Genomic DNA, 25473 nt, shown 5'->3' on the forward strand with positions numbered 1-25473 from the left:
TAGATGTAACTTTAAATACACTATACTGGTATGTTCTTCATATACTGAATTGATAAAGTCTGTTTTGTGATTTATGATTTAATGTTGAATTGTCACTTAATTCCTGTAGGTACTGGTGTGCCTTTGCTGGGTATTTTTTTCCCTGTGGTTGTGGAACTGTGTAGTTATAAAGACAGGAAGAATTCGATTGTTCCCAGGTGGTGTGGGCATGGTTGCTTAACCCTCCCCTCAAAACGGTAACACCTTTAGCTTTGAAGCCATGTTTGGATGGATTTGGATCAGGGTGATTGCAGTTTATAGGTCTCTTTTTTGCTGGGATTTATGTAAGACCCCTAAAGTGGGAAGGATGAAAGTTTAAAATTAAAACATCCTTCATGAAAGGTCTGAGGTGGAAGATTGTGTATGTGGTTATGCTGATAAGAACTGGAAATTCCTGTGTTAACACTAATGTACAGTAGACAGTTTACTGGACTGTGCTGTAGAAGCTGAATCTGTGGACAGGTTTACTGGGCTGTGTAAAGTAGGGCTCACTAGTGTTGGATTAAAGTACTTTAATAATGTTGTAGGTGGAAAACTGTTCAATGGGTGCATTTCATGTAAAATTTGAATGGAGCGGCTTGATGTGTAAGATCTGTATAGGCATGTGTTTCTGTTTCTGATGTCTGCACAGCCAAAGTACATAATTACGTGTGCATTCCTCAGACGAAGGCCTGGGATCATTCTTGGTGTTGCCAAACAAACTTGTGGTTATGTGTGTGAAAGGGTGAGTGTGTGAGTTGAGTGAGTGTGGTATGTGAGTTGAGTGAGTGTGGGGGGTGAGTGAGGGTGGGTGAGTGAGGGTGAGAGTGAGAGTGAGTGAGTGTGGGTGTGGGTGAGTGAGTGAGTGTTAGTGAGTGTGTGAGTGTGAGTGAGTGAGTGTGTGAGTGTGGTGAGTGAGTGTGGGTGAGTGAGTGAGTGTGGTTGAGTGAGTGAGTGTGTGTGGTGAGTGAGTGAGTGTGAGTGAGTGTGGTGGGTGAGTGAGTGGGTGAGTGTGGTGAGTGAGGTGGGTGGGTGTGGTGGATGAGTATGGTGGGTGGTGAGTGAGTGAGGTTGGTGAGTGAGTGTGGGTGGTGAGTGTAGGTGATGAGTAAGTGTGGGTGGGTGAGTGTGAGTGGGTAAGTGAGTGAGTGTGGGTGGGTGGATGAATGCGGTGGGTGAGTGAGTGGTTGAGTGTGGGTGAGTGGTTGAGTGTGGTGAGTGTGGTGAGTGGGTGTGGGTGAGTGTGGTGGGTGGTGAGTGAGTGAGTATGGGTGGGTGAGTGTGGTGGGTGAGTGAGTGGTTGAGTGTGGGTGGGTGAGTTGAGTGTGGGTGAGTGAGTGTGGGCGGGTGAGTGTTGTGGGTGGTGAGTGAGTGTGGGTGAGTGAATGTGGGTAAGTGAGTGAGGTGTGGTGGGTGAGGGTGAGTGTGGTGAGTGAGTGTGGGTGGTGAGTGAGTGAGTGAGTGAGTGAGTGTGGGTGGTGAGTGAGTGAGTGAGTGTGGATGAGTGAGTTGAGTGTGGGTGAGCGTGAGTGAGTGTGGTGAGTGAGGTGTCTGAGTGAGAGTGAGTGGTGAGTGTGGTGAGTGAGAGTGAGTGTGGTGGGTGGTGAGTGGTGAGTGAGTGAGTGAGTGAGTGAGTGAGTGAGTGAGTGAGTGAGTGAGTGAGTGAGTGAGTGTGGTGAGGTGAGTGGGTGAGTGTGGGTGAATGTGGTGTGGTGAGTGGGTGAATCGGTGTGTGAGTGAGTGTGGGTGAATGAGTGAGTGTGGGAGAGTCTCATTTTTGGATGTAATTTCTAAATTTTGTAAACTTTGTTTTTGTATTGTCATATTGCTTTACATTGCCCTACCGATATGTGACAAAGTACAGGCAGAAGCACAGTAACAGCTGCAAAAACTAGGAGCATAAATTTGCAATAACCATGCATATACATACATTAAGAAGCAAATGTCTGTCACAATTAATCGACAACACTACATCACATTACAAGAAGTATGCAATACCATAATTTTTTAAATTATGACTTAAAAAAGCATGTTGGTGCTGTCATGCAAGTCAGTGAAATATTTCATGTTTATAGTGCATCATTTGTTAGCTATTTAACCAAACGGGAAGGAAAAATAAGTGGGAGTTAGATGCTTTGCAAAACGGTGATTATTCCCAGTGCTATGTAGCTTGGTTCTAAATTTGACAGGAGGAGTGCAACAAAAAAAATGTCCCACTGTAAGGAGGAAAAGGCTGACAAGAAAACAGTACATTACTCTGGTCACCTGCTGTGAGCTGTCAATCACATGCAGATAATGGGTCAAATTACCCGTAGCTCTTTGACAGATAGGGAAGGAAGTGGGAGGGAAGATGCCTTGAAGAACTAGATTTCAGCCTTCACAAAAAAAAGCAAGTTAGCATTTCTAAGAAGCAAGAGCAATAAAATGCACTTCTCAGTTATGTTCTGTAGCATTTGCACTGCTTGTGTTTGAAGTAGTCATTGAAAAAGGATAACATTTTAACCAAAAGTAGGGGACTTTAAGACAGCAGTGAATGCCTGTTAAGTCAATGAAGTGGCAGCAGCTTAAGGGAAAATGCCAGCCCCCATGTGGTCAGAGTCAGAAATTGCATATAAAAATATCTAAAAAGCTCTAAATAGTCCCAGAGTGCTGTTAAAATGTAGGAAACACCAAACCATGATGAAATAAATATGTTTTTTGAGTCTGAGGGTGCGGTTGTCCTTTAAAGGGCACCTACCATTCTGTTGTAACAATTTTTGTTAACTTTATAGGCAAACGTATCAGTTGTTGTAAAAAGTTTTGTTCACTTTACAAGAACAAGTATCAGTCTGTTTTATTAACTTTACGGGCTCATCTATAGCTCTTTTGTAAAAGGTTGCATTAAGTCTACAGACACACCAAGTATATTGCAAACTTTAATTTTATAAGCATGCCTGTCAGCATGTTGCAATTATTTTGTTTTATTTATTTTTTTCTTTTTTGTTATCTTTACAATCATGCTTATTTATTAACTTTATAGACACACCTATCAGTCTGATGGTTCATTGGTTATCAGCCGGGTCAGGACTGAAGATGCTGGTTGGTATCTCTGCACTGCATCCAGTGATGAAACACGAGTCTACAGACAGATCCAGCTAAAGGTTCAAGGTACAGACAAGCAGTAAATGTCTGAATAACTTTAATGACCAAATAATTCATTTTATAGCCTCTGATAACAGGAAACTTGCAATACTATTTATTATCCTGCATGTTTTCAGTGCATTTGAAGTATGAGACTGCCATAATAAACATTTTTAAACAATTCTGTGCTTATTAATATGTCCTAAACAGAAGCCCACTTGGAACAAAAAAAGTTCAGTTTTAAGACACTCATAAGTAATACTAGTTTTGTTTAATATGAGTGAGTGCTGAGTGTCCAGAGGACAAAGTACACCAGAGCAGGATAGGGGGTTGCCGACCATTTAATGGCCAGGACCACATCTTAGCTTTCAGAGTAAAGTGAACCTTTTAATGGTCAGGACCACATCTTAGCTTTCAGAATAAAGTGAACCCTTTAATGGTCGGGACCACATCTTAGCTTTCAGAGTAAAGTGAATGGTATATCTAAATTTCTATTAAGGAGTAAGTAGGCAGATCCACACATTTAAATAATTTATAGCAGTTCTATAATACTATATTTATTTACAGGTTGAATTCAATAGCTTTCTGAGAAGTAAGGGCAAAGTACGAACCCTGTACTTTCGTTAAAAAAAAATAATAACACTGACATGCAGGATGCCTAACTGACTGACTTGTTGACCGCCACACAGTTCTCAGAATAGGTGCGGTTAGAAAACTACTGACTGTCGTAACTCTGAACCTCTTAGAGTGAGGAAATCTGGACAAAGCCAAAAATAATTGGGGGACAAACGGCCAAAATCAGGGATAGATTTTAAATATTACTCTTATCAACTTAAGAAAGTTGAGAGGATAACAGGATTTATATTAGCATGCATTATCTGAAGGGTTTGATGTCTGAAACTCAAATGTTTGTCTATATTTATTGACTTCAGTCCTCAAAGATTTTCCAGAAAACCACAAATTTTAGGAGGAACAGATCAAAAATATGAGGCAAAAATATGGACAGTTGAGATGTATGCTGACTGCACAATGCTGCTTTGGTGTTATAATGACCTACACAGCATATAATGGAATAAAGATAGAATGGTGCACAACAAGGATATGCTGTTAGGATAGATTGTTACAATTTCCCCATTATGTTCAGTATCCTAAGATCTGCTGCTAGATGGATATGTTGACCTTCCAAGATGGCTTTCTTCAGATGAAGCTGTCTTGCAATGTTAGTGTCAGCTCTATGCTAGAATTTAGCCTGAGGTCCAGTCTCCAATTGTCTCACTGTACCTAAATTATTTTGTTTATTGTCTTGTTTTTTGGTTATTACTCTGTATTCCTTATAGGGAGTGAGGTCTCCACATCTCATGTTTGCTGCTTCTCTTCCATTACTGTTGCCCTGAACTCCAACCAGTTATCCTAGTCTCACTCTTTTTTTTGTTAACCAGATTGGCAATTGTACTTCTTTGCAGGAGCAACACAGTACTCTATACTTCTAGTGGCTTGTTCAGTCATATAATTTACAAGCGGAGGCTGAGGGACTCAAACCCAAGGCAACAGGATGAAACTCATTAGCAACAATTCATAGCCTTAAGCCTCTGCACTAGCATCCAAATTTAGTTGCTTTTCCATTCCCTTTTACTGACCGTGCTTCTTTAATATTTCTTTTCCATCGCATCTTTTATAAAACAGCTTCCGATCATTCTGACTTTCTGTTTGATATTGTGTAGATTAACTAGTCTTTGACTATTCCAAGAAAGTTTTAATATTGCTCACAAACTGTTACATATTTATTTTTGTGCATTAAAGATAATATGCCCCTCTTGATAGAAGAGGCCTCAAATATGCCATTGTGTATTTTGCTGACAAATATTTTCTTAAATTCTGAAATGAAAAGACATGAGGAATCAATCCTTCATAAAGGTGGTGCTGAAAATGATAAAATAAGCAATACTGCAAATCTACTGATATTATTATGAAACATGTGAGCGGATTTTTTCCCATCATTGTACTGTTTACTGCTTCTATTCTAATCTGTCAAAGACTTAATTCCGCAAATTTCTGGAACAGCATTACAGCCTTAGCAGCTGTAAATGCTGTCACTCTTCCCTTTGTAGGATCATTAACAGTCAGTGTATTCCACATCCTGTTCTTTATTTTAAAGAAGTTCAGTGTATACACAGTTCTATTGTACCTGTTTTATTAAGCTCTTTTATTTCTATTTACTTCTCAGTCAGGCTTTTTAGCTCCCAATTTAAGTTAACAAGTTCTCACAAAAGATTACTTCTCACTCTGGTCAGGAATGGAACACATACTTCCTAAATTTAGTCGTACCATATGTTGCCTTTCCCTTTGCATTATTTTTAAATCATAAACTGCAAATGGGACCATTTCATAGTATTTTTCAAAAGGGCAGGACCACACTAATGCTTGATAGAGGGAACCCCAGGAATCTACCAGATGCCAATCTACAGCCATTTTGTGTGCTGCCTTGAGAAATCAATAGATTGCTAAGTAAACCAGCACCTTATAAATCATGGTCTTTTCTCTGTTAATTAATGGCAACAGCACCAACTAAATGGCACAACCAGTGCCAGCATGGATGGGAAGTACTCCAAAAGTAACTTACAGTAATGAACAGGAGTACTCCATAAATAATCCATATCAGTGGAAGGAAGTACTCCATAAGTAACTCAGAGCAATGGAGAGGAATACTCCATAAGTAACCTACAGCAATGGAGTGAAGTACTCTATAAGTAGCCCACAACAATGGAGGGAGGTGCTCCATAAGTAACCCACAACCATGGAGGGGAGTACTCCATAAGTAATCCACAGTAATGGAATAAGGGATTGTGTGGTGCACTGGCAAGTGGGATACTCTTAGAAAGATATTCATGGCCTTAGTGATATCAATGAGACAGCCAAGTGGCTATGCTTAGAGCCATTGCCTAAGTGATATCAATGTGGCAATATTTAGCCTTACCACTCCTTCAACCTTATGGCATTGACTTGGGCAGTTCAGTAAGTACATTTATAAATGTGTCTCTATCAGAAAATCATAAAAAGTTTGTTTAGGCATCATTTTTCTTCATGTCTGTGTTTATGTGGAGAAGGGTCATATTTATTTTATGTCTGAGAGGACTGACAACGATATGTATTGGTAGAGGATCATGATAGAAACCAGCCTATGGTAATTAAAATGCTATGGGTTTCAATAGTTTAATTTATATATTTTGGATAGAAATTTGTTTTAAAAAGTACATCAGCGCTTGTTACATTTTGTGAACAGTAGGGATGTATAGATGTGTATACATATGTGTGTGTACTTACAAAGTGCATGTAGAAGTAGGCATGCATTACTCAACTTAAGACCTGCTAGGTTTTATGCTGAAGTTATTCCTTCATCTGTCTTACTTCAGGTGTTACTCAGCCCATAGAGACATCTCAGTCACACTCATATATATCCAGAGAGGAAAAGCAACTTGGAGACAGACAGAATTACAGACAAAGCCAGACATTTGTTGCTGAAGAGAACAGAAGAGACTCAACAGGCTATTCTCAAGCTACTTTCTCTGAAAACGATTCAGCTGCATACAGGTAATATGGGTGAATGCAGGTCTTTTAACAAATTTTTGGCAGCATTTCATGAGTCCATGCATCCAGACTGCTGGTATCCATCTGCACTGTGTGCAACCTCGGCCTGGAAAACAGATCAACTGGTTGGCAAAGCCATATGGGGGGAATGAGATAGAGTGAGTGCAAGCCTACTGCCATGGGAGGAAGTTCTCAGATGTATCACCATCTGCATGACCTCTGGCAAACAAAATAGCAGACAAGGGTTGCTTGACCCACCTAGTATACCCATTTCCCTACCTTTATAATAAGCAACTGATCCTATTTCACCAACGGCTTTTTTTCTTCCAATCACCATAAGAACTGGTCTGTGATTGTCCTATGAATCTATGATTTCTGCCACTATTTTTACATCACATTTTCAGGAAATGTGTTGCAGTCATCTGATTCCTGGCCATACAAACATACTGCCTTGCACTTCTGAGTCTACATCACGTCTTCAAGTAACATCCTCTGCTCTCCTGTATCTCTATTGTTCAAAGAGCATTCTCACAGGAGCTCTGTAGATTTCAGTGCGGCACTTAAAGAATTGCTCCAGGCAGAAACTGAAAACATATGTATTCCTTTATTTTGCTACAATGTTCTACACAATCCAAACCTGCCCAAAACACATTAACTACTTATTTTAATTTTACTTTTTCTTTTACCAATGAATGCCCTTATGGGGACAAACATGTTGACATGATGCTGACATGATCTTGTTTTCTTTGAAAGCTCTTTCTTGCCTGTAATGCACTGTGAGGGTACAGCTAATGAGATTACAATGCCCTAGTATGTCTTGTCAGATCACAGCCAACTCAATTACAGCAGATGTAGTAAATATAGTCAGGTTTGAGAATCTTCAGTAAGAATGTCAGTTACTTTTTTTAGCAGTAACTCTTTTTATTTATTAACTATATGTTATATCATCTGTGAAAAGTTTTTTTTAATACATGAAAGAAAATGTGTTTACAGCATAGTTGCCCTTAAATACTTTGATTGTTATATACCCTCTCTGTCTCCTTTCTTCAGGGGTCTATGTATTAAGCTTTAGCAGTATTTTTTTTCTGGTTTCTGTAAGATCTTGCACCACCGCTTTGCCCTTCTCTGTTCTGTTATTTTTTTGTTTGTGTCATAGGAAAAGGTGAGATCTCCAGAATTATCGTAGTAAATATGAGATCTACAGAACTATCCTGGTAAAATTGTGACTCTAGAATTGTCCTGATAAAAATTAGGTCTCCAAAGCAACAAACAATAGCCCTATATTACCATGTTTCCACAAAGAGAGATAATACTTTCTTGTTTTCTACAACTGATGCTTCTTCCTATGTCAGCCAGTCTATTGCCTGCCTTTTTGCTGTTTTTTCATACTACTTGCTTACCTTCAGAATGCTATGGACATCCCTTGTCCCTTATAACTGGTCTATTGCCTGCCTTTTTGTTGTTTTTTCATACCACTTGCTTACCTTCAGAATGCTATGGACATCCCTCGTCTCTTATAACTGCATTGCTACAGCTGCTTCCCCTTCAGCTACAAATTTCTTTCACGTAGTTGTTTCCAAGGTGAATTATTTTGCATTCTTTTCATTGGCTTTAACTTCCCATGTTTTAGACGATCCCTTTCCTCTTGCCAAACCCCATTACATACCTTTTGTACATTGTTGAACTGTTTATAAATGATTGTGCCATCAACAGAAAAGCATATTTTCCATTCAGGCATTATACAAAGTTACATTCATAAACAATGAAAATAATGGGTCCCAGTGACTACTCCTGACCTATTAGACTAATGCCATTCTTTCATCTGAGCTTGCTCCATTTACTATAATGTGAGTACAAAGCAGGCTAGCAAGTACGGTAGATGCACGGATAAACCAACCTTGATTGAGAGCAAAAAGAATCCAGCACCCTGAGCATGAGTAACAAACAAAAAGTTTGCTACTCATGCTCAGGGTGCTGGATTCTTTTCACTCTCCATTTACTATAATCCCTGTATCCTATAATCCCTGTATCTCTACTCTGTAGGGTATTCAATGCCAGCTTCTCATCCTTAGTTAGGTTAAAAAATCTAGGTTTCAGCTTTTTAGTATTATTATGAAACAGTGCAACTAAATCATTGGTACATGCTTTCTCAAAACTGTCTAACAATGGGTGTAAACTAGGTATATACGTGGAAGGTTTTCTAAAACTGAAGAAATCATCTTCATTTACTATGCTGTCGCTATATTGCATGCTCAGTGCTACATTCCTGGTAAAACATCTAACATCTACAATTAAATCACTCACATCTATGCTCTGTGAAGGAATAAAAGATACGAATAACAATAATTGTATAGTAGAAGTTATTAAGAAACATTGGGGGATTTTACAGTTAGATGAAAGTATAAAAGGTTTGGTAGGGACAAACACCAATTTCAGCTATAGAAACACCAAATTATTAAAAAGATTGCTTTGTTATGAGAAGAGAGAAACTAATAGGCTAACTTCATCCAGAAAGGGAATGTATGCATGCCGTAGCTGTAACCAATGTGGGTTCATTATGAATACCACTGACTTTGAACATCCTGATACAGGTGTTAAGTATAAGTTCGACCATTACGCTGACTGTAAATCTAGGAACATAGTTTACCTGGCTCTCTGTAATAAATGCCAATGCTTTTATGTTGGCAAAACCAATAGGACATTGAGAGAACAGATTAAGAAACATCTATATGCTATCAATAGAGAGAATGAGTGTAATGCCCTAGCCAAACATGTCCTACAGAATGACACGACACATACCTTTAGGTTTATGGTTCTAGAATTTATATACACCACAGAAAGGTTAGGGAACATTGGTAATTATACTGAAAAGGAGGAAGCCAGATGGATGATTAGGCTATCTGCAGACAAAGGACATGGTTTGAACGACAGGTTCACACTGAAACCATTTCTTCTGGATAAACCTTTGAGACACTAATGCCATTCAGTATTTGATGGCACAGTTATCTTGGGGTTTTAAAATATAATTTTTGTAATGTTTTTGTCTTTGTATGTATGTTTATATGTATTATTTATTGTTGTCATTTTATTTGCTATCATAACTGTCATTTATTCTAGAATGACAGATGTGAAGGTTTTTATGAATGTTTTTAAATCACATTATTAGCTATATGCCTTTAAGGATGTAAACCTTATTTTATCAGGTGTCTGATATGAGATGTTTCATTGGTTTATTAAGTGAGCAGTGTGGTATTTAAGTGACTTTGAATGCTGTTGTTATTTTAGGTCTGATGAAGCGTCCAGAGAGACGTGAAAGCGCTTACTTTTTTCAATAAAGAGGTCATTATTTTCTCATTTTTGTGGATTAATTGTCACACAGATTGACTATCCCCCTGGCTTGCTTCGATTGTCGTGGAGTATTCACCTTTCTTCTCCTTGATTGTGAAAGCTTAACTCACAGATTTCCCATAAAGATGTCTAGCCTTACTCATATAATGAATAACAAAACTGAGAATAAGCTTCAAACCACACCTGTCTGCAACACTATTTAATGATTATGTTTTCTGGGCATGGAACACTTGTATATTAGACCAGCAGATAAAGGAGGTTCCATTGTTCCAATGGACACCTCTCATTATGTTGAAAATATGTTAGATATGTTATCGGATGAGCTTACTTATGAAATGTATTCTAAAATGAAAGTTGAGAAGTTAATATTAGGTATACGCTCTGCTTTGTCTGATTTGTTCTTAGAGTGTAACATTCGGAATGACTTGCTTGAGTTTTTTACTGTTGAACACCCTACTATTCCAACAATGTATGGCCTCCCAAAGATTCATAAGTCATTAAAAAACCACCTATGAGGCCTATTGTTTCAAGTAGGGGGTGGGCTACTTAGCCCCTATCAATATGTATTGAAAAACAACTTTGACCTATGTTAGACAAGGTTAACTCAGTTTTAAGGGATACCAAGTATTTTTGACATCATCGGATGAATGGTCTGGGTCTAAGAGAAGTGATGTTTTTTTTTTTACTCGTTACAATGGATGTGACCTCACTGTTTAAGGTAATGCCTAATGATGAGGGTATTGAGTTTTTTACATTGTTTCTAATTAAGTTTTCTGATTATAGAGCAACACACATCCACTTGATAGGCTCTTTATTAGAGATTATTCTGAATGATAAAGTTTTTACATTTAATGATGTATTTTATATACAGAAAGTAGGTGCAGCCATGGGTACACCATGTGCCAATAGTTATGCAAACTTGGTCCTTGCATACTGGAAGATGCTTTATGTTTTAGACAATGCCAATTTATTTTGAAAATATATTTCTTTCTATGGCAGGTTTGTGGATGATGTCTTTTTCATCTGGACAGGCCCCATATTTACAACAGACGACACTTTTTTTTAAGATTTACTTTTAAGTTTTCAGCTGAGACCATAGACCTTTTGGATGTGAAAATTACTGAAAAACAACATACCCTACAGACAGAGGTTTATAAGAAATTCTGCAGAAGGTATAGCATAATGCATAGACAGAGTATGCACCCAAGCACATTCCCAGGAATGTTGTGAAGGGGCAGTTTCAGCCAAGTGCTCCTCCAGGCATCTTCTGCAGTTAACCCCTACTGCTCCTCTAGGCGTCAAATATGGATTGTTCATATTTGCATTAATAATTCCAAAACCATGTTACTTACAAGGTACCAGGATATTTTGTCTTGAGCCATATGTGATGGCAAACACAACTCTATTGATATTTGACCTCTTTCAATGAGAGTTTTCTAGAACTCTAAGGTGATAACTTAGTTTTTAAAGCCTTAAGCCACGCCCACTAGGGGTTAAAGGTGCACACTCAAAAGAGCTGCTCCGGAGTGAATGTGTGCTAGGTTGAATACTAATGCTCACATAATGTTATCTGCTTTCCGTGAACTTTCTAGTGACCTGCTTAGCAGAGGCTACCCTGAGAATGAGATTAACAAAGCGAAAAATGATGTTATGTCACACAGAAAAAGGTTATGCTAGCCCTTTTTTCTCATCTTAGGATGATAATAACAAATGAACAGCACTGATCCCACAGGTTAATACATTAAGAATGTAACTTATTCTAATGATGTCAGCTCTGTATGCAATATTATTAAAAGGCACTGGCATGCCTTAACCTGTGACGACAGAAATAAATATATTCTAGAAGACTACCCCAGGTTTTGTTTAAAGAGCAACACCACCCTTAAAAAAATGTTATGCTATAAACCTTTTGCTAGGAAACAATCTATAATGAATAGAAAAGCCACACACCCCTGCAGAGACTGTAATATGTGTCAGTATGCATTAACAACTGAGGTTTATGAATATCCCAAGACTAACCATGTGTGTAAGCTTGATTTTTTTGTGAATTGCAAGAGCTGTGACTTGGTATATCTTGCAACATACATAGCATGTAATAGGTTTTACATTAGTGAATCAAACAGAATGCATAAAGATCACATTCGTGAGCATATTTATGATATCTCCAGGAAAGCCAAAAAGAATTATTTATGTAAACGTGTCTTAAGTGCTGGGACTATGTTTAAGTTTAAATTTATTGTATTACAGTTATTGAATAAGAGCATTAGGGGAGGTAATGTTAGTAATAAAACTGAATGTTTAGAAACTAAATGGATCCTAGAAATGCAAACTGACAAGGGAAAGGTTTGAATGAGTATGTTCCCTTAAGACCTGTGCTCGGGTCACATGATCTGAAAAGGTAACTTCAAAATACTTGTATTTTTAAATAGTCTAAAGCACTGTGTTAATTATTCTTATTTTATTTATTTATTAACATTTGTTAACCGGGTAGTGTCCAACTGGGCCAGTAGCCCGTTTTCAGCGGGGACCCAGAGAGAAAAGCTCCATAAACCAATGATAAAAGTTAATTATTGAAAATTGCAGTAAGTAATGTAAATAACACAGTACAAGCAGTAAATTTAGAAGCATTTGTAACAATTTGGGGATGAAGATAACAATGCCAAACATGAAAAACCAAGTTTAAGGACATACACGTTGTTGAATACAGAGATAATTGACCATTTCAGTAATTTAAAAGTCTACCTGTGCTTGTGCCCAAAGTTCAAAGAAAAAGACAAAAACTCCATTAAGGAGTTGGAAGGGAAAAAGAGCTGGGTAGTGGGATGAAGAGGTGAGGAGTTGGTAGGAAGGAGGGAGATTAACCAGGAGTAGTACAGAGGCAGATCCAGGTGGTTTTGAGATACTCTTTTAATTGTGTTTTAAAGGTAGAATAGTTGGGGCATACTTGTATGGGTTTGGGAAGGGCATTCCAGGCCTTGGCAATTTTGTTTGAAAAGAGGGAGTCACCATGGTAGTTGTTTGACTGAGTTATTTTTAGCTGTATTCTGTCTGAAGACCTGAAAGACCTGGTATTGACATGTTTGGACCAGGGAGGAAAGGGCAGGTCAGTGACTGGGGCTGTGAATGATTTTGTGAGTGAAGGTGAGTTGGTTTAGTGTTATCAGGTTGGGGAGTTCTAGCCAGTTTAGTTGTTGGAGAACAGTGCAATGATGAGTTTTATGGGGCTGTTTGAAGGAAATTTTGCTATTTTATTATAGCAAGAGTCTAGTTTGTTTAGGTATGTCTTGCACAAGTTTGTAAAAATGTGAGAGCAATAGAGAAGGGTAGTAAGAAGTTGAGATCTAGCTGTGGCTAGTCTGGCTTGGTGTATTAGTAAGGGTCTAGCCCTATAAAGAGTGCAGAGTTTGGCGTGGACTTTTTGATTGTTTGGGAAATATGAATATCAAATTTTAGCCTGTCATCTATAGTTACACCTAGGAGTTTGGTGTGATTTGTAGGCTCAATTTTAGTACCATTTGTGGATTGAATATAGAGTAAAGGAGAGTTGGACTTGGTAGGTTTGGTTGTGAAGTAGATTAGCTTAGTTTTATTTGGGTTTAGGATGAGTTGGTGGTTTGATAGATAAGACTCTATGTCCTGGAAAGCTTTTTGAGTCTTATGTTAAAGTTCACGGTGGGTGGGGGCAGAGTAGATAAGAGTTGTATCATCTGCATATTGTATAGTTGTTGCCAGTTGGGTAGCAGTGTTTAGATTATTGGTAAATATGATAAAAAGGAGGGGCCTGAGTATGGACCCTTGGGGTACATCAGTGGAGACTGAAAACAGAAGAGAGAGAGAGTTCTCCCATTTGGTGGCTTGTTTGCAGTTGGATAGCTGATGTTGGATACCTCCAACATAAAAAAACTCTTAAATAAACTTAAACCCACCAAATTAGCAGCAGACAGCCTCCTAAGTGAATACCTACAAATTGCAGCTGATGCTCTGGCCTACCCAGTATCCATCTTGATTAACCGATCTCTGTCAGAAAGTTACGTTCCCACACTGTGGAAAGTATCACATATAATTCCCCTCCACAAAGGCGGACCCTCCACAGAACTAACCAATTACCGCCCCATAGCTATTCTCTCTCCACTCTCCAAAATACTAGAGAGATGCATACACTCTCAGGTCTCAGACTACCTTCTTACTAACAATCTCCTTTCCAGTACTCAGCATTGTTTCCGACCAAACCATAGCACCACCACTGCCTTACTCTCCTTTACTAACACTATCCTTCAGCATAAAAACAATGGCTATCTCTCCTCTGTTACTTTCCTAGACCTATCTAAAGCATTTGACATGGTCCCACACAAACAACTTATCTCTGTCCTCAATAACCTATCCTTCTCACAATTGGTCACCAACTGGTTTCAGAGTTACCTGTCTGACCGCCAACAATCCGTTGTATGGCAGAATGACATATCTCCCCAACTACCTGTCTCCATAGGGGTTCCCCAAGGATCCATCCTTGGACCCCTACTCTTCTCTGTTTACACCAATAATCTAGCCTCTGCCACCAAACATGGCACACTCATACAATACGCAGATGACTTGACCATCATCTGCTCAGCCCAGTCCCTACCCAAACTGCAAAAAGTCACACAGGAAGACTTTTCCTCTGTTGAAACATGGTTATCCGATGCCCGATTAATACTCAACCCAAACAAAACTAAACTACTCATCTTCCAACCCACCAAACATACTCAAAGCAACTCTCACTTTAACATCACGGCAAAAGACGACACCGCTATATACCCAACTGAGCACACCAAATTGCTAGGAGTGGAAATAGACAATAAACTAAAATTTGACATTCACATATCCATGACTATAAAAAAAGTCCACAAAAACCTAGGAGCGTTATACAGAAATAAGCAATTTCTCACCAAAGCAGCAAAGATTTCAATAGCAAATTCCCACCTTATCTCCACCCTACTTTATGCCTCTCCAATATATACCAACCTAAGGCAATGTGATCTAAACAAGCTAGAGACCTGCTACAACAAAATCGCCAAATTCGCCACAGGGGCATCCTACCGTAGTCACCACCGTCTCTCACTTGCTGAACTGGGCTGGCTTGAACTCCCTCACCTCCTTCAGTGGTATCAACTCTCACTCACCCACAAACTAGTAAACCATCCACTAAATGTCCCATCCCTCCAGAATCTACTACAACCCTATCGCACCACCAGACCACTAAGATCCAGCAGCAAAAATCACTTGCAGATCACTAAAGCCAATAACTCTGCTGGTGAAGCACTATTCTCTTGCGCCATAGCCAAATTATGGAACTCACTCCCACCCACAATTAACTCCATACCATCATGCACCCACTTCAAAACTTTACTAAAAGCGCAACTAAAAACATGCTGGCTATGCCCTTGCAACTCCCACTCTAATATCATCCACCCCATCCAACCACTACCTTTCTTTCCACTCCACTAACTACCTTGATTATAGCAAGCTCAGATGCTCATAAGCCAGTACTTATTATACAGCACAAACTTCTTCTTCTTGTAACATTTGTTAACGTCTGGTATGCACTTCACAGATAAAGATTCTAGTTGTCTACTGATGTACTATGTTCTTCATCTGTAAATATGTTGTAAGTAATTGCTATGTAAATTGTTATTCACTATGTAATCCAATGTATATACTGTCTGTTTATTTTAAATGTGGAGCTTTTCTCCCCGGGCCTCCGCTGAAAATGGACCTACGTTCAGTCGGACACTCCCGGTCAACAAATTTAAATAAAATAAATAAATAAAATAGGTAACTGAGAAACCATGTAAGTGCTGATGGGCTGAGATTGTGAGTGGCAAGTTTGTTAAGTAGGAGTTGATGGGAGACAGTGTCAAATGCTTTTGCCATGTCAAGGAAAATAGCTGAGACTAATAGACCACTGCAGAACAGTGATAAAAATTCTTTACTGGTACATTCGGTACTATGGCTTATGCCTTCAAGGAATGTTTAACACACCATACTGCACATGATTTATACATCACTAATTGCATCATGAACCCATTAACTAATTAATTAACTAACCAGTTCCCAATCTTTGAATACAGAGGTATAAATATTTAAAATGACATTGCGCATATTTTTGAAATACTATTACTCATATTAATTAGAATACATCTTTTTTAAAGTGACAATAAACTACTTTTTAAGACAAAACTCAATAATGTTCCCCAACATATGAAAATTTATGAACCTTTTAAATGAACAGACAGTGGAAAAACATAATATATTTTTCTTACCCCACATTCAAATTAATATCCAGATTTAAACCTCTAGGATGTAACATACCAAAATTTATGATGCATTTTGTTTCTAACAGCAATAGCCTGTTCAAAAATTCCTCTCTCTGACAAGCTGTAGGCTAAGCTAACACACTGTAAGAGAAAGTAGAATCTGAGCCACCGTGATGTTTCCTGAAATGCTCTGCTACTGGGCTTTCTGATCTTTGTTTTTGGTGGCTTGGTATAGGGCTCTGGCTCTTTGTTTAATAAGAAGCTTAGTATCATTAGACAGCCATGGCAACTTTTTGGTTTTGGTGCGTATTTTTCTGGTGGGGGCCAAGCTGTTTAGTATGTCAAGAAATTTGTTATCGAAAAATTCTACAGCGAGGTCCAGATTTAGGCTTTTTAAAGGTGACCAGTTGCAGTGCTGTAGTAATAGATTGATCTGATGAAGCTTCAGGACTGGAGTGAAAGCGCTTATCTATACCTGGTGTTTTATTTTCTGTTTTTATTTGTTTTATTGCTTTTCATTAAAAGTACTACATTTTTTCTGTATCTACCATGTCTGACTGGCTGCTCTTGCATTGATGGTTAATTGTTTGCTTAACAGTTTACATTGTCTTTATTGGCTTTATGTTGCATTTTATGGATAACTGTAGTTTCTACCAAACCCTATTACATGTATTAGTATATGTACCACATTTTTAACAGCCCTAATAATTTTACCTCGATAAACATTTGCATATGCCCACCCAAAATGACATGCCAATATGACTTTCTCTGCTACTAGGTGTACATTAATCAGAGTTATGCAATAAAATATCTGCCATATCAAAATGTATTACTATTTGAGAGGCAATTGGGAGGTTGGGGCTGGCCACTGCCAATGTACTGGCTTCAGCCTGAGCAACATGTTTGTTACACTTAAGTATATTATTGGGAGTGGAATCCAGGAATAAGCAGTATACAGAAATGATGTATAATCAATGATACCTTACTAAAATATTTGAAACTGATAAACTGTACTGTCACTTACTAATTTTTGTGATGTTTGTGGTTCTAGACTAAGCATAGATAAAACAGACCCTTTGACAGTTGATGCAAAAGCTGGACAAACTGTGAAACTGCCATGCCGAGCCACTGGCTCACCCACTGTCACTACCGAATGGCGTAAAGACAACAAGGCAATATACTCATTCAGGTGAGTGGTGGAGTTAATGGCATTGTGAATGACCCTTAGAGCAGACTACTTATCTCAGTCAAGTACTATTGTTATGCAAAAGACATCTTTCTATTAGCACAAAAGTACAAGGGTGAAAAGAAGCAAAAGATTACCATATAACTTTTAATTTACTGTTATAGTTAGGAGGTGAGAACTGCTAGACTTGTTTAATGTGCTATCTGCTTTCCCCCATGCAATCTCTGCTAGTGTTTATTAATATGTTTTTTTTTTTTCAGATGTGTAGAATGGTTGAGTTGTGTGCGCTGTTAGGTACTCTTGAATGCCTCTTTTGAGTGTGTCCCCACCAGTTTGGACTATATTTGTCTCTCCTGTTGCTGCTTCCTGAAAAGTATACCATTAATTCCCTTCCTATACTGATCCCAATCAGCCCCTCTTCCCTCACAGAAAAATATCTTCCTCTACAAAATGTTATACTTTGCACCCTCCTTACCATGAGAAGATATCCTCTCCAACACAGGAACTGGAATTCTGAAAGGGGCACTAATTATGTGTATTTGTATCATTAACCATTTCTGTGATATTCATTAACTTACAGCATTGCATCAGATCAGTCTGGGGCATAGTGTGTGATACAGTAAGATATACGCATAGGTTCATAGGTTCATAGGTAGGTACTAGGCTATCAGCCCAAGGGCCTATGTAAGCCTAGCCAGCAAGGTTCCATAGCTTACGCCACCCAAGAAAGTTATTTTCCTGTGCCACTGTCCAGCAGAGACACAGAAGTGATCCCAGAGGAGTATTTCCTATTTCCCATCCACTCATCAAGATTTTTCTTGTAGAGTGCTAATGAAGAACTTTGCTTGACATAGATGGGTAGCTTGTTCCAGAGTATAGGAAGTCTCTGGGACAGGAATCTATCCCTCCAGCATGTCCTGTTTATTGTGGTGACAAGATTTATGTCCCTAGAGCATGTAGCTCGGAGGGATTGGGATTTCTTTAGGTGTAGCATGTCCAACAGCTCTGGGTTTGACATAGCTTTATATGTTAGGCAGACATCACCTCAGAGTAGGCGATATGCTACGGAGTAAAGCTGGAGTTTTTTGAGGTAGTCAGTGTAGGCCATTTGTTTGAGGACAGTAATCCTCTTTGTGAGGTACTTCTGTGGCCTTTCCAGCTGCTGCAGATGTCTTGTGAGGTACATTCCAAAAGGGGCGATGTACTCTATAATGGGTCTAATGAGTGTCGAGTAGAGGGGAACAATGACCTGTTTTTTCCTGGATGAAAACCCTTTTATGATGAGGTGTGCCACGTAGAAGGACTTCCTGACTACTGTGGTGATGTGACTATCAAGGGAGAGACTACTGTCCACCTGGGTCCCAAGGTCTCTTATCACACATTCGGTGTTAAGTAGATTGCTGCCTATGTGGTAGTTTATGGGTACAGAGTTTTTACCAAAGGGGATGACACTGCACTTTTTGGCATTGAGCTTGAGGCCATGGCTCTGACACCAGGCATCTGTCTCAGTGAGGCCCTTCTGTAGGATGTCCACATGATTTGGGGACTTGACTATGGCTCCTAGTTTGCAGTCATCTGCGAACTTCGTTAGCCAGAGGCCTTCTGTGTTAGCCTGTACTTCAGAGAACATTGCACACCAAATTCAACAGAAGTTTCTAGTACTTTATTCCAACTGTGTAGTTTCACCCTGTATACTTCCTGTCTAGCATATATTCACATGCCATTGGGCAAGAGCTGCTACATTATTCTAACTTTTGTGACAAGCTCTAATGCTTCAGGACTTATGGACATCCTGATCTGCTGAATTTAGATGGTTAGGTATACATCTCTCTGCTGTCTGCAAAAAGAAACAAAATATGCAGTGAAAGACCAGACTTAAAACTAGTGCCTCCAGTGTTTACCTATAGAAATTGACTAAGAATAATCAAACTTAATTAGCACGGGACTAAACAAACCAAAAATATTTAAAACACTGGACACTCACAACTCAAAACTGTGATGGTCCCAAGGTTGCAAAACAATGCACTAACTTCAAGGTCAAAGAAACCTGGAAAAAAGGGAGAAAGAAAATAACAAAACACACATCTTCTCCTTCTTCTCCAGCTCTAACATCAATTAAAGCAGCCCACCTGCAATCCCTCCCTGTGACATTATGAGCATCACCTAACTAGACACTGATGAACAGGAGGCTTCTCTAACTAGATTCTAGCTTATATAAAAACAGGAATTAATGATAAACAGCGATAGCTGTGATCTCCTTCACCTAAAACACAATGATTCAATCCACCACAAAGGAAAGTGTTTAAATATGCTTTTTAGTACACTGAGTCAGTTTTACACAGTTTACACTGATAACTTGTAATTATATTTGTATTTAATGTACTTGCAAAGGTGTAGCAAGATAAAAACTTCCTTTGCTCTTTCCAAAATATGGATGTCATATTTACTAATAACTAATCATTTATGTATACCTTCACGAGTGTTTAGTTTCCCTTTAAAGGTTAAGCACACAGTTCAATGTCTGTGTTTAGTTATCATATTTGCACTACGCATTGAAATAAACATTCTCAATTTTATTACCTTTAGTAAATGACGTGCACATTTGTTATTATGTGTTTTATTTATATACATATATTAAAATAATTTACTTTTTATTAACACAATATCATTAAAATAATTTTAGTAAGAAGGGCTTATTTTTAAATATCTAATTTAAGCCCAATATATATAACAGCCTCAGGCTGAATATACAACAAATTGTTGCAGAATTCAGTTTTGAAGTGTCTTCTACATGTTGGTAGATTAATCTTTTTTTATATTAGTTAGCAATGTACTCGTTGCAATCTGAAGTCATTTATTGTGCTTCCAAAAGCTCTTTTTTTAGCTGGACTAAATGCATCCAGAGGGCCGAAGCACTCATGTTTTGCTCACCATGTAACCATCTGTAAAATAATTATCAGTAAACAACAGGTTTCTTCGTAGTTTTTGCCTGCGTGACTCAGCCTTCAACAGGCGTCCAGTAATTCTTTTCAGTGCATTTAGAAGTCATTACTTGTCTTGCAGCAGGAAAGCATTTAATATATATATATATATATATATATATATATATATATATATATATATAAATATATATATGTGTGTGTGTGTGTGCGCGTGTGCGTGTGTATATGTATGTATATATATATATATATATATATATATATATATATATATATATGTGTGTGTGTGTGTGTGTGTGTGTGTATATGTATATGTATATGTATATATATATATATATATATATATATATATATATATATATATATATGTGTGTGTGTGTGTGTGTGTGTGTGTATATCTATCCATGAACCCATGAACATTTTTATTGACTGGCCCATTATATTTAACATAGTAACTGTTGCTTTAATCTCTTTAAATTTATGACAGTTGCTGCTACCTTTTCAATAGCAAAACTAGTGTATTTATTATCCCAGTGTTAACTAACTTGCATTTTGTGATTTGTAATAATGGACTGATTTACATTACAAAACTACATTTTGAATATCCAGTAATGAAAAAAAAAATCATTGAATATGGTTCATGAGACATACCTCAACAACAGTGAGTGTACATGTCATTCTTTTATCAGAAATAACTCAGAGGATATTACAATATCTTACCAAACCACAAGCTAACTAACCTTGTGCATTACTTTAAAATTATGCAGAAATATTTAAAATTATGAGAGTAACAACGGTCTCGGTTTGAGACTTGAACCTAGATCTTAGAGTATTTGTTAGTATTTACTAACATTCAAACAAAGATATAAGATAGACAACATATATTGCAGCTTACACAGCTTATATAAGTACTAAGGTAATTACTCTTGCAGGCCATTTTAAGCCTAGTCATTTCCCTAAAGGTGAGAATCAAAACCCGTATCTTGTGTCTGTGAGGTAAACAGGTTAATCATTATGTTAGATGACTATCAAGTAATCATTAGGCTAGTTGCCTTTGACAGTCATTTTAAGCCTAGCAAATCTATCTTCCAAAGATAAGAATCAAACTCTGTACCTTGAATCCCTGAGGTAAACACTTTAACCATTATACCAACCCATATGCTGTTTTCTCTTGCTGTAATAGGCAAGGAAATTATGCATTCTACTATGAACTATAACAATGAGTTCAGTTAATATGGCACAGACAGGAAATGTCTTTAGAGATGCATGTCAATTCATTAGGAACTCCTCAGTCATGCTCTGTCTCAAAAGGAATAGTTCCTTTTCCCCAAATTTCATAGAGCTTATAAATTAGTCTCACCATTTTGAGCCAATCACTCTGTGATTTGACCACACATACACACATCTTTCAGCTTTTCCCGGTTAGGGGTCGCCACGGCATAACTCCAGTCCGCTAATGATTGGCAGTAAATATTTTACGGGTGCCAAGGTGCCAGCTCGACACCCAACCTTCAACGAAGGCACACCCATTCTACGCATGTCTTTCGAACGCCACTCGACCACGGGGAGGACATGCAGACTCCACACAGAAGGCGCTCCAGCTGAGAATCGAACAGGAGAGCCTCTTGCTGTGAGGCAACAAATGCTACCGCTGCACCACCGCGGCTTAAAGCACCAAAATAAAAATGTTTTTATTTTTATAAACCTCTAAACAATGCAACATAGTCTGGCAATGTTGTTCAACTGGTTCAATAGGCAAACTGATTTTATGAAATTGATTACCAGCCATTAAAGATTTATGGTCAGGAATTCAATATTATTGATCATATTTTCTATTATGGTTTTACTGAAGTGATACTTGCAATATCATTTAATTAACAGTCTAGCAAACTAAGTCTGAAGATAAGTGAAGGCTGCCAGCCTAGCCAGATAGAATTTTGTAGATAATTCTGTCATTTGTAAATATTAATATAAGCCACAGGCTTGTTCTCTGAAATGGAAGAAATTGTTGTTAAATGTGGAACTGCAAAAATGTAACAACAGTGCACTCTGCTGTAGAAAGGCTGATAAGTCAAGCATTGTGTAATTGTTTGATGTCAAAACTCAGAGCCGAGATGTCTAAATGAAGGCATTCTTCCTATTGTTTTAAGGCCAGAGTTAATGGCTATAATTTACATGTATAATTTCTTTTATTGCTCTGGCTTCCTGACCAGCTGCAAGATGAAAAAGGCTATTAACCTCTGAGTTTCTGGGAAAACAGAAAATTGTTAAGAATGATGTAATGTGAAGTAGCACTATGTTATCAATTTAAAGAGAGAGAATCAGAGAGCATTTTGCATTTGTCTTCAGAACATCCAACATCACCAGCACTGCTTTGCTCTATATGTAAGTTTATTTTAGAACTGTATTTTCTCTTAGATATAGCTAGGAAATGGGAAGATTAGATTAGTTGTTTTTTCTGTATTGAGGTCAGAACTATTCTACTGTATTATTTTAAGCATTTCTCTGTGATCTCTGAACTCTTGACTAGCAATGTGTAGTACAAAGTATTTTCTTGTGTTTTTATTATTTATTATTAAATATTTTAAACCTTTCAACTGTGGCTGCTTTGTGTAGAGATCATTTAAGCTCTAGAGTACATTGTATATAGTGATACTGTCCAAGTCACTCCAATAAGCTTTGCTGTTCAGTCACACTTACCATTTGGATAATAATATTGCACAGTAATAACTGGACACCCTTTGTTAAGGGCCTTTTTAGTAGCTGATATTAGTCGGTGGTGGCAGCTGGTACTACCTTTTAGACTGGGCAGAAAGGGGACACAGCTAGAGAATCTGTGCCAGCCTTCCCCAAGAGTGTCTGTGGGTTTGTATATTACTCATATCTCAAAGCGTGTGTGTGTGTGTGTGTGTGTGTGTGTGTGTGTGTGTGTGTGTGTGTGTGTGTGTGTGTGTGTGTGTGTGTGTGTGTCAGCTACTTGGGCAGGGACACAAAACACTGGTTGAACAGAGAGGGTGCTGGAGGTTTTAGCTTGCCCACTAGGCTGAGATCTGGACCCTATAGCTGTGCCAGTGGGGACTCTAATTAGGGATTTGGCAAGAAAGGGAGAAACCTGACTGACTATGATCTCTGTGTGCTCTTAATGGAAATTGTACTTTACTGTGTGTGTATTTGTTATCCTCCCCTATGTGGACGCCCCTCACTGGTGTTAGTGGTGAGGACTGAGGTTCCTTGATTGCTGGGCCAGTGCACGGGCGTCACACTAAGAACCAAATATTTACCAACACTGGGGGAGTGGGAGATTCATAAAGGTTAACACAAGGTTTATTCATTGCTTTCTATTCATTTAGAGAGGTTTCTCAAAGTGTATACATAAAGTAAAGAATAATCCACGACCTTGAAGAAAGGAACCAGAACTCTGTTAAAGTCCACAAGGCTGTATTTTTATTTCTGAAGTGTTCCAAACGTCACAGATAAAATCACACTGAAGTATTCCAAAAATCACAGATAAAATCACACAAGCGCTTTCGCTCAGGCAGTCCTGAGCTTTATCAAGTGAAAACAAAATGCAGTATGCAGTAACCTCCATTAAATAGCCTAGCAATTATACAATTAATTAATTAGTAAGTCTAGTACTAAGGTGTGGTGCTTTGGAGTTGGATGTTAAAAAAGTTAGTCATTATACCAACTCAAAAAATGAAATGTTTGCAACAACATCTGCACTTAAATAAAAATGACTAATCATAAAAAACATTTTAAAATACCAGTTTCCTAGGTTTCAGAACATAAAAGTCTGAAGTCTGGTTGGGGTTGTAGATTGTTAAGGAATATGCTTAAAGATGTGTTTGGATTGTCAGTGAATTGTTAAAAACTTTTTTCTTTTTATTATTACTTTGCACTGATAAAGACATGCAATAAAATGTGCGTGAGATATTTTTGATGCCCATCCATATACCATTTCATATAGAATTTGATTTATTAGTCAGAATCATAATCAGTATACATAAAGTACACATTGTGGTAAACCTTATGAGTCTCTCCCTCCAAGACGTAAAAAATAATTGCCATTTATTGAGGACCATAATGAAATGGTGAGTCTCGAAAAACTAGTACTCAAAATATGGAAACCTAATTGTCTAAACATCATAAAAAGGTGCAGATAAACTATTATAGACACATGGTAAAAATATAATTCATAATGATACATTTTGCACTACCAAGATGTGTAAATACAAGCTTATCTATAGTAGCACAAAACATAGTGCATTGTTTAGGAACCTTATGAACTACTGACAATGCCTGAAGTAAATTAGTCTTTTCATAATTTCATTTTATATTATGGACATTTTGTTGATGACACGTTTTTTTATTTGGGCGGGCTGTACTGAACAGTTACAGCAGTTTTTTGCTTATTTACATATGACAACTGATTGTCTTAGGTTTACCTATAATTGTTCAAATGATTCTATACATTTTTTTGGATGTTTCTATCTCTATCTGTGGCAGTGGTTTTGATACGCAAATTTATAAAACAAAAATCATGCAAGGTTAATAACAATTTACATACAAAAAGTATGCACCCCAAGAGGGTTAAAGCAAATGCTATGAAGGGTCAATTCTTTAGGAACACCCAACTTCATACTAAAGACAGTGAAATGTATGAGGCTTTTAATGTCTTAACTGAAGAATTTAGACAGACAGGATACTGTGACTCTGATATTTTACAAATGCAAAATGATGTGGTTGTCTGTAGACAAGATAGAGCCAGACCATTCTTTGACACCAACTATATGGAATCTGATAAATATAGAGTTAACTCTGACAATGACCTTAGGATGTCTTTGACTTATTCCACTGATGTAGCTCCAGTGTGTGAAATAGTTAAGAAACACTGGGGTATTCTGATGTCTGACAATAAGTGCAGGAATGCACTTGATACTCAACCGCGTTTTGTGTTTAAGAATGCCCCCTCACTTAAGAAACT

The 25473-nt window shown here is 37.9% G+C and overlaps 1 protein-coding gene across 2 annotated transcripts in view; it reads left to right on the top strand.

Annotated features, from left to right (window-relative positions):
- Positions 1-25473, top strand: part of PAPLN (papilin, proteoglycan like sulfated glycoprotein) — a 1077292-nt gene that overhangs the window by 954330 nt on the left and 97489 nt on the right. For both annotated transcript variants that reach the window (XM_044074058.1, XM_044074059.1), the window contains 3 exons: positions 3038-3165; positions 6549-6726; positions 17416-17553. In XM_044074058.1, the coding sequence (XP_043929993.1) occupies positions 3038-3165; positions 6549-6726; positions 17416-17553 (444 nt within the window). The remainder of the gene's footprint in view (positions 1-3037; positions 3166-6548; positions 6727-17415; positions 17554-25473) is intronic.

This window comes from Protopterus annectens, chromosome 6.part0 (genome assembly GCF_019279795.1).
Source record: "Protopterus annectens isolate FY-2018-M chromosome 6.part0, PAN1.0, whole genome shotgun sequence".
Lineage (NCBI taxonomy): Eukaryota > Metazoa > Chordata > Ceratodontiformes > Protopteridae > Protopterus > Protopterus annectens.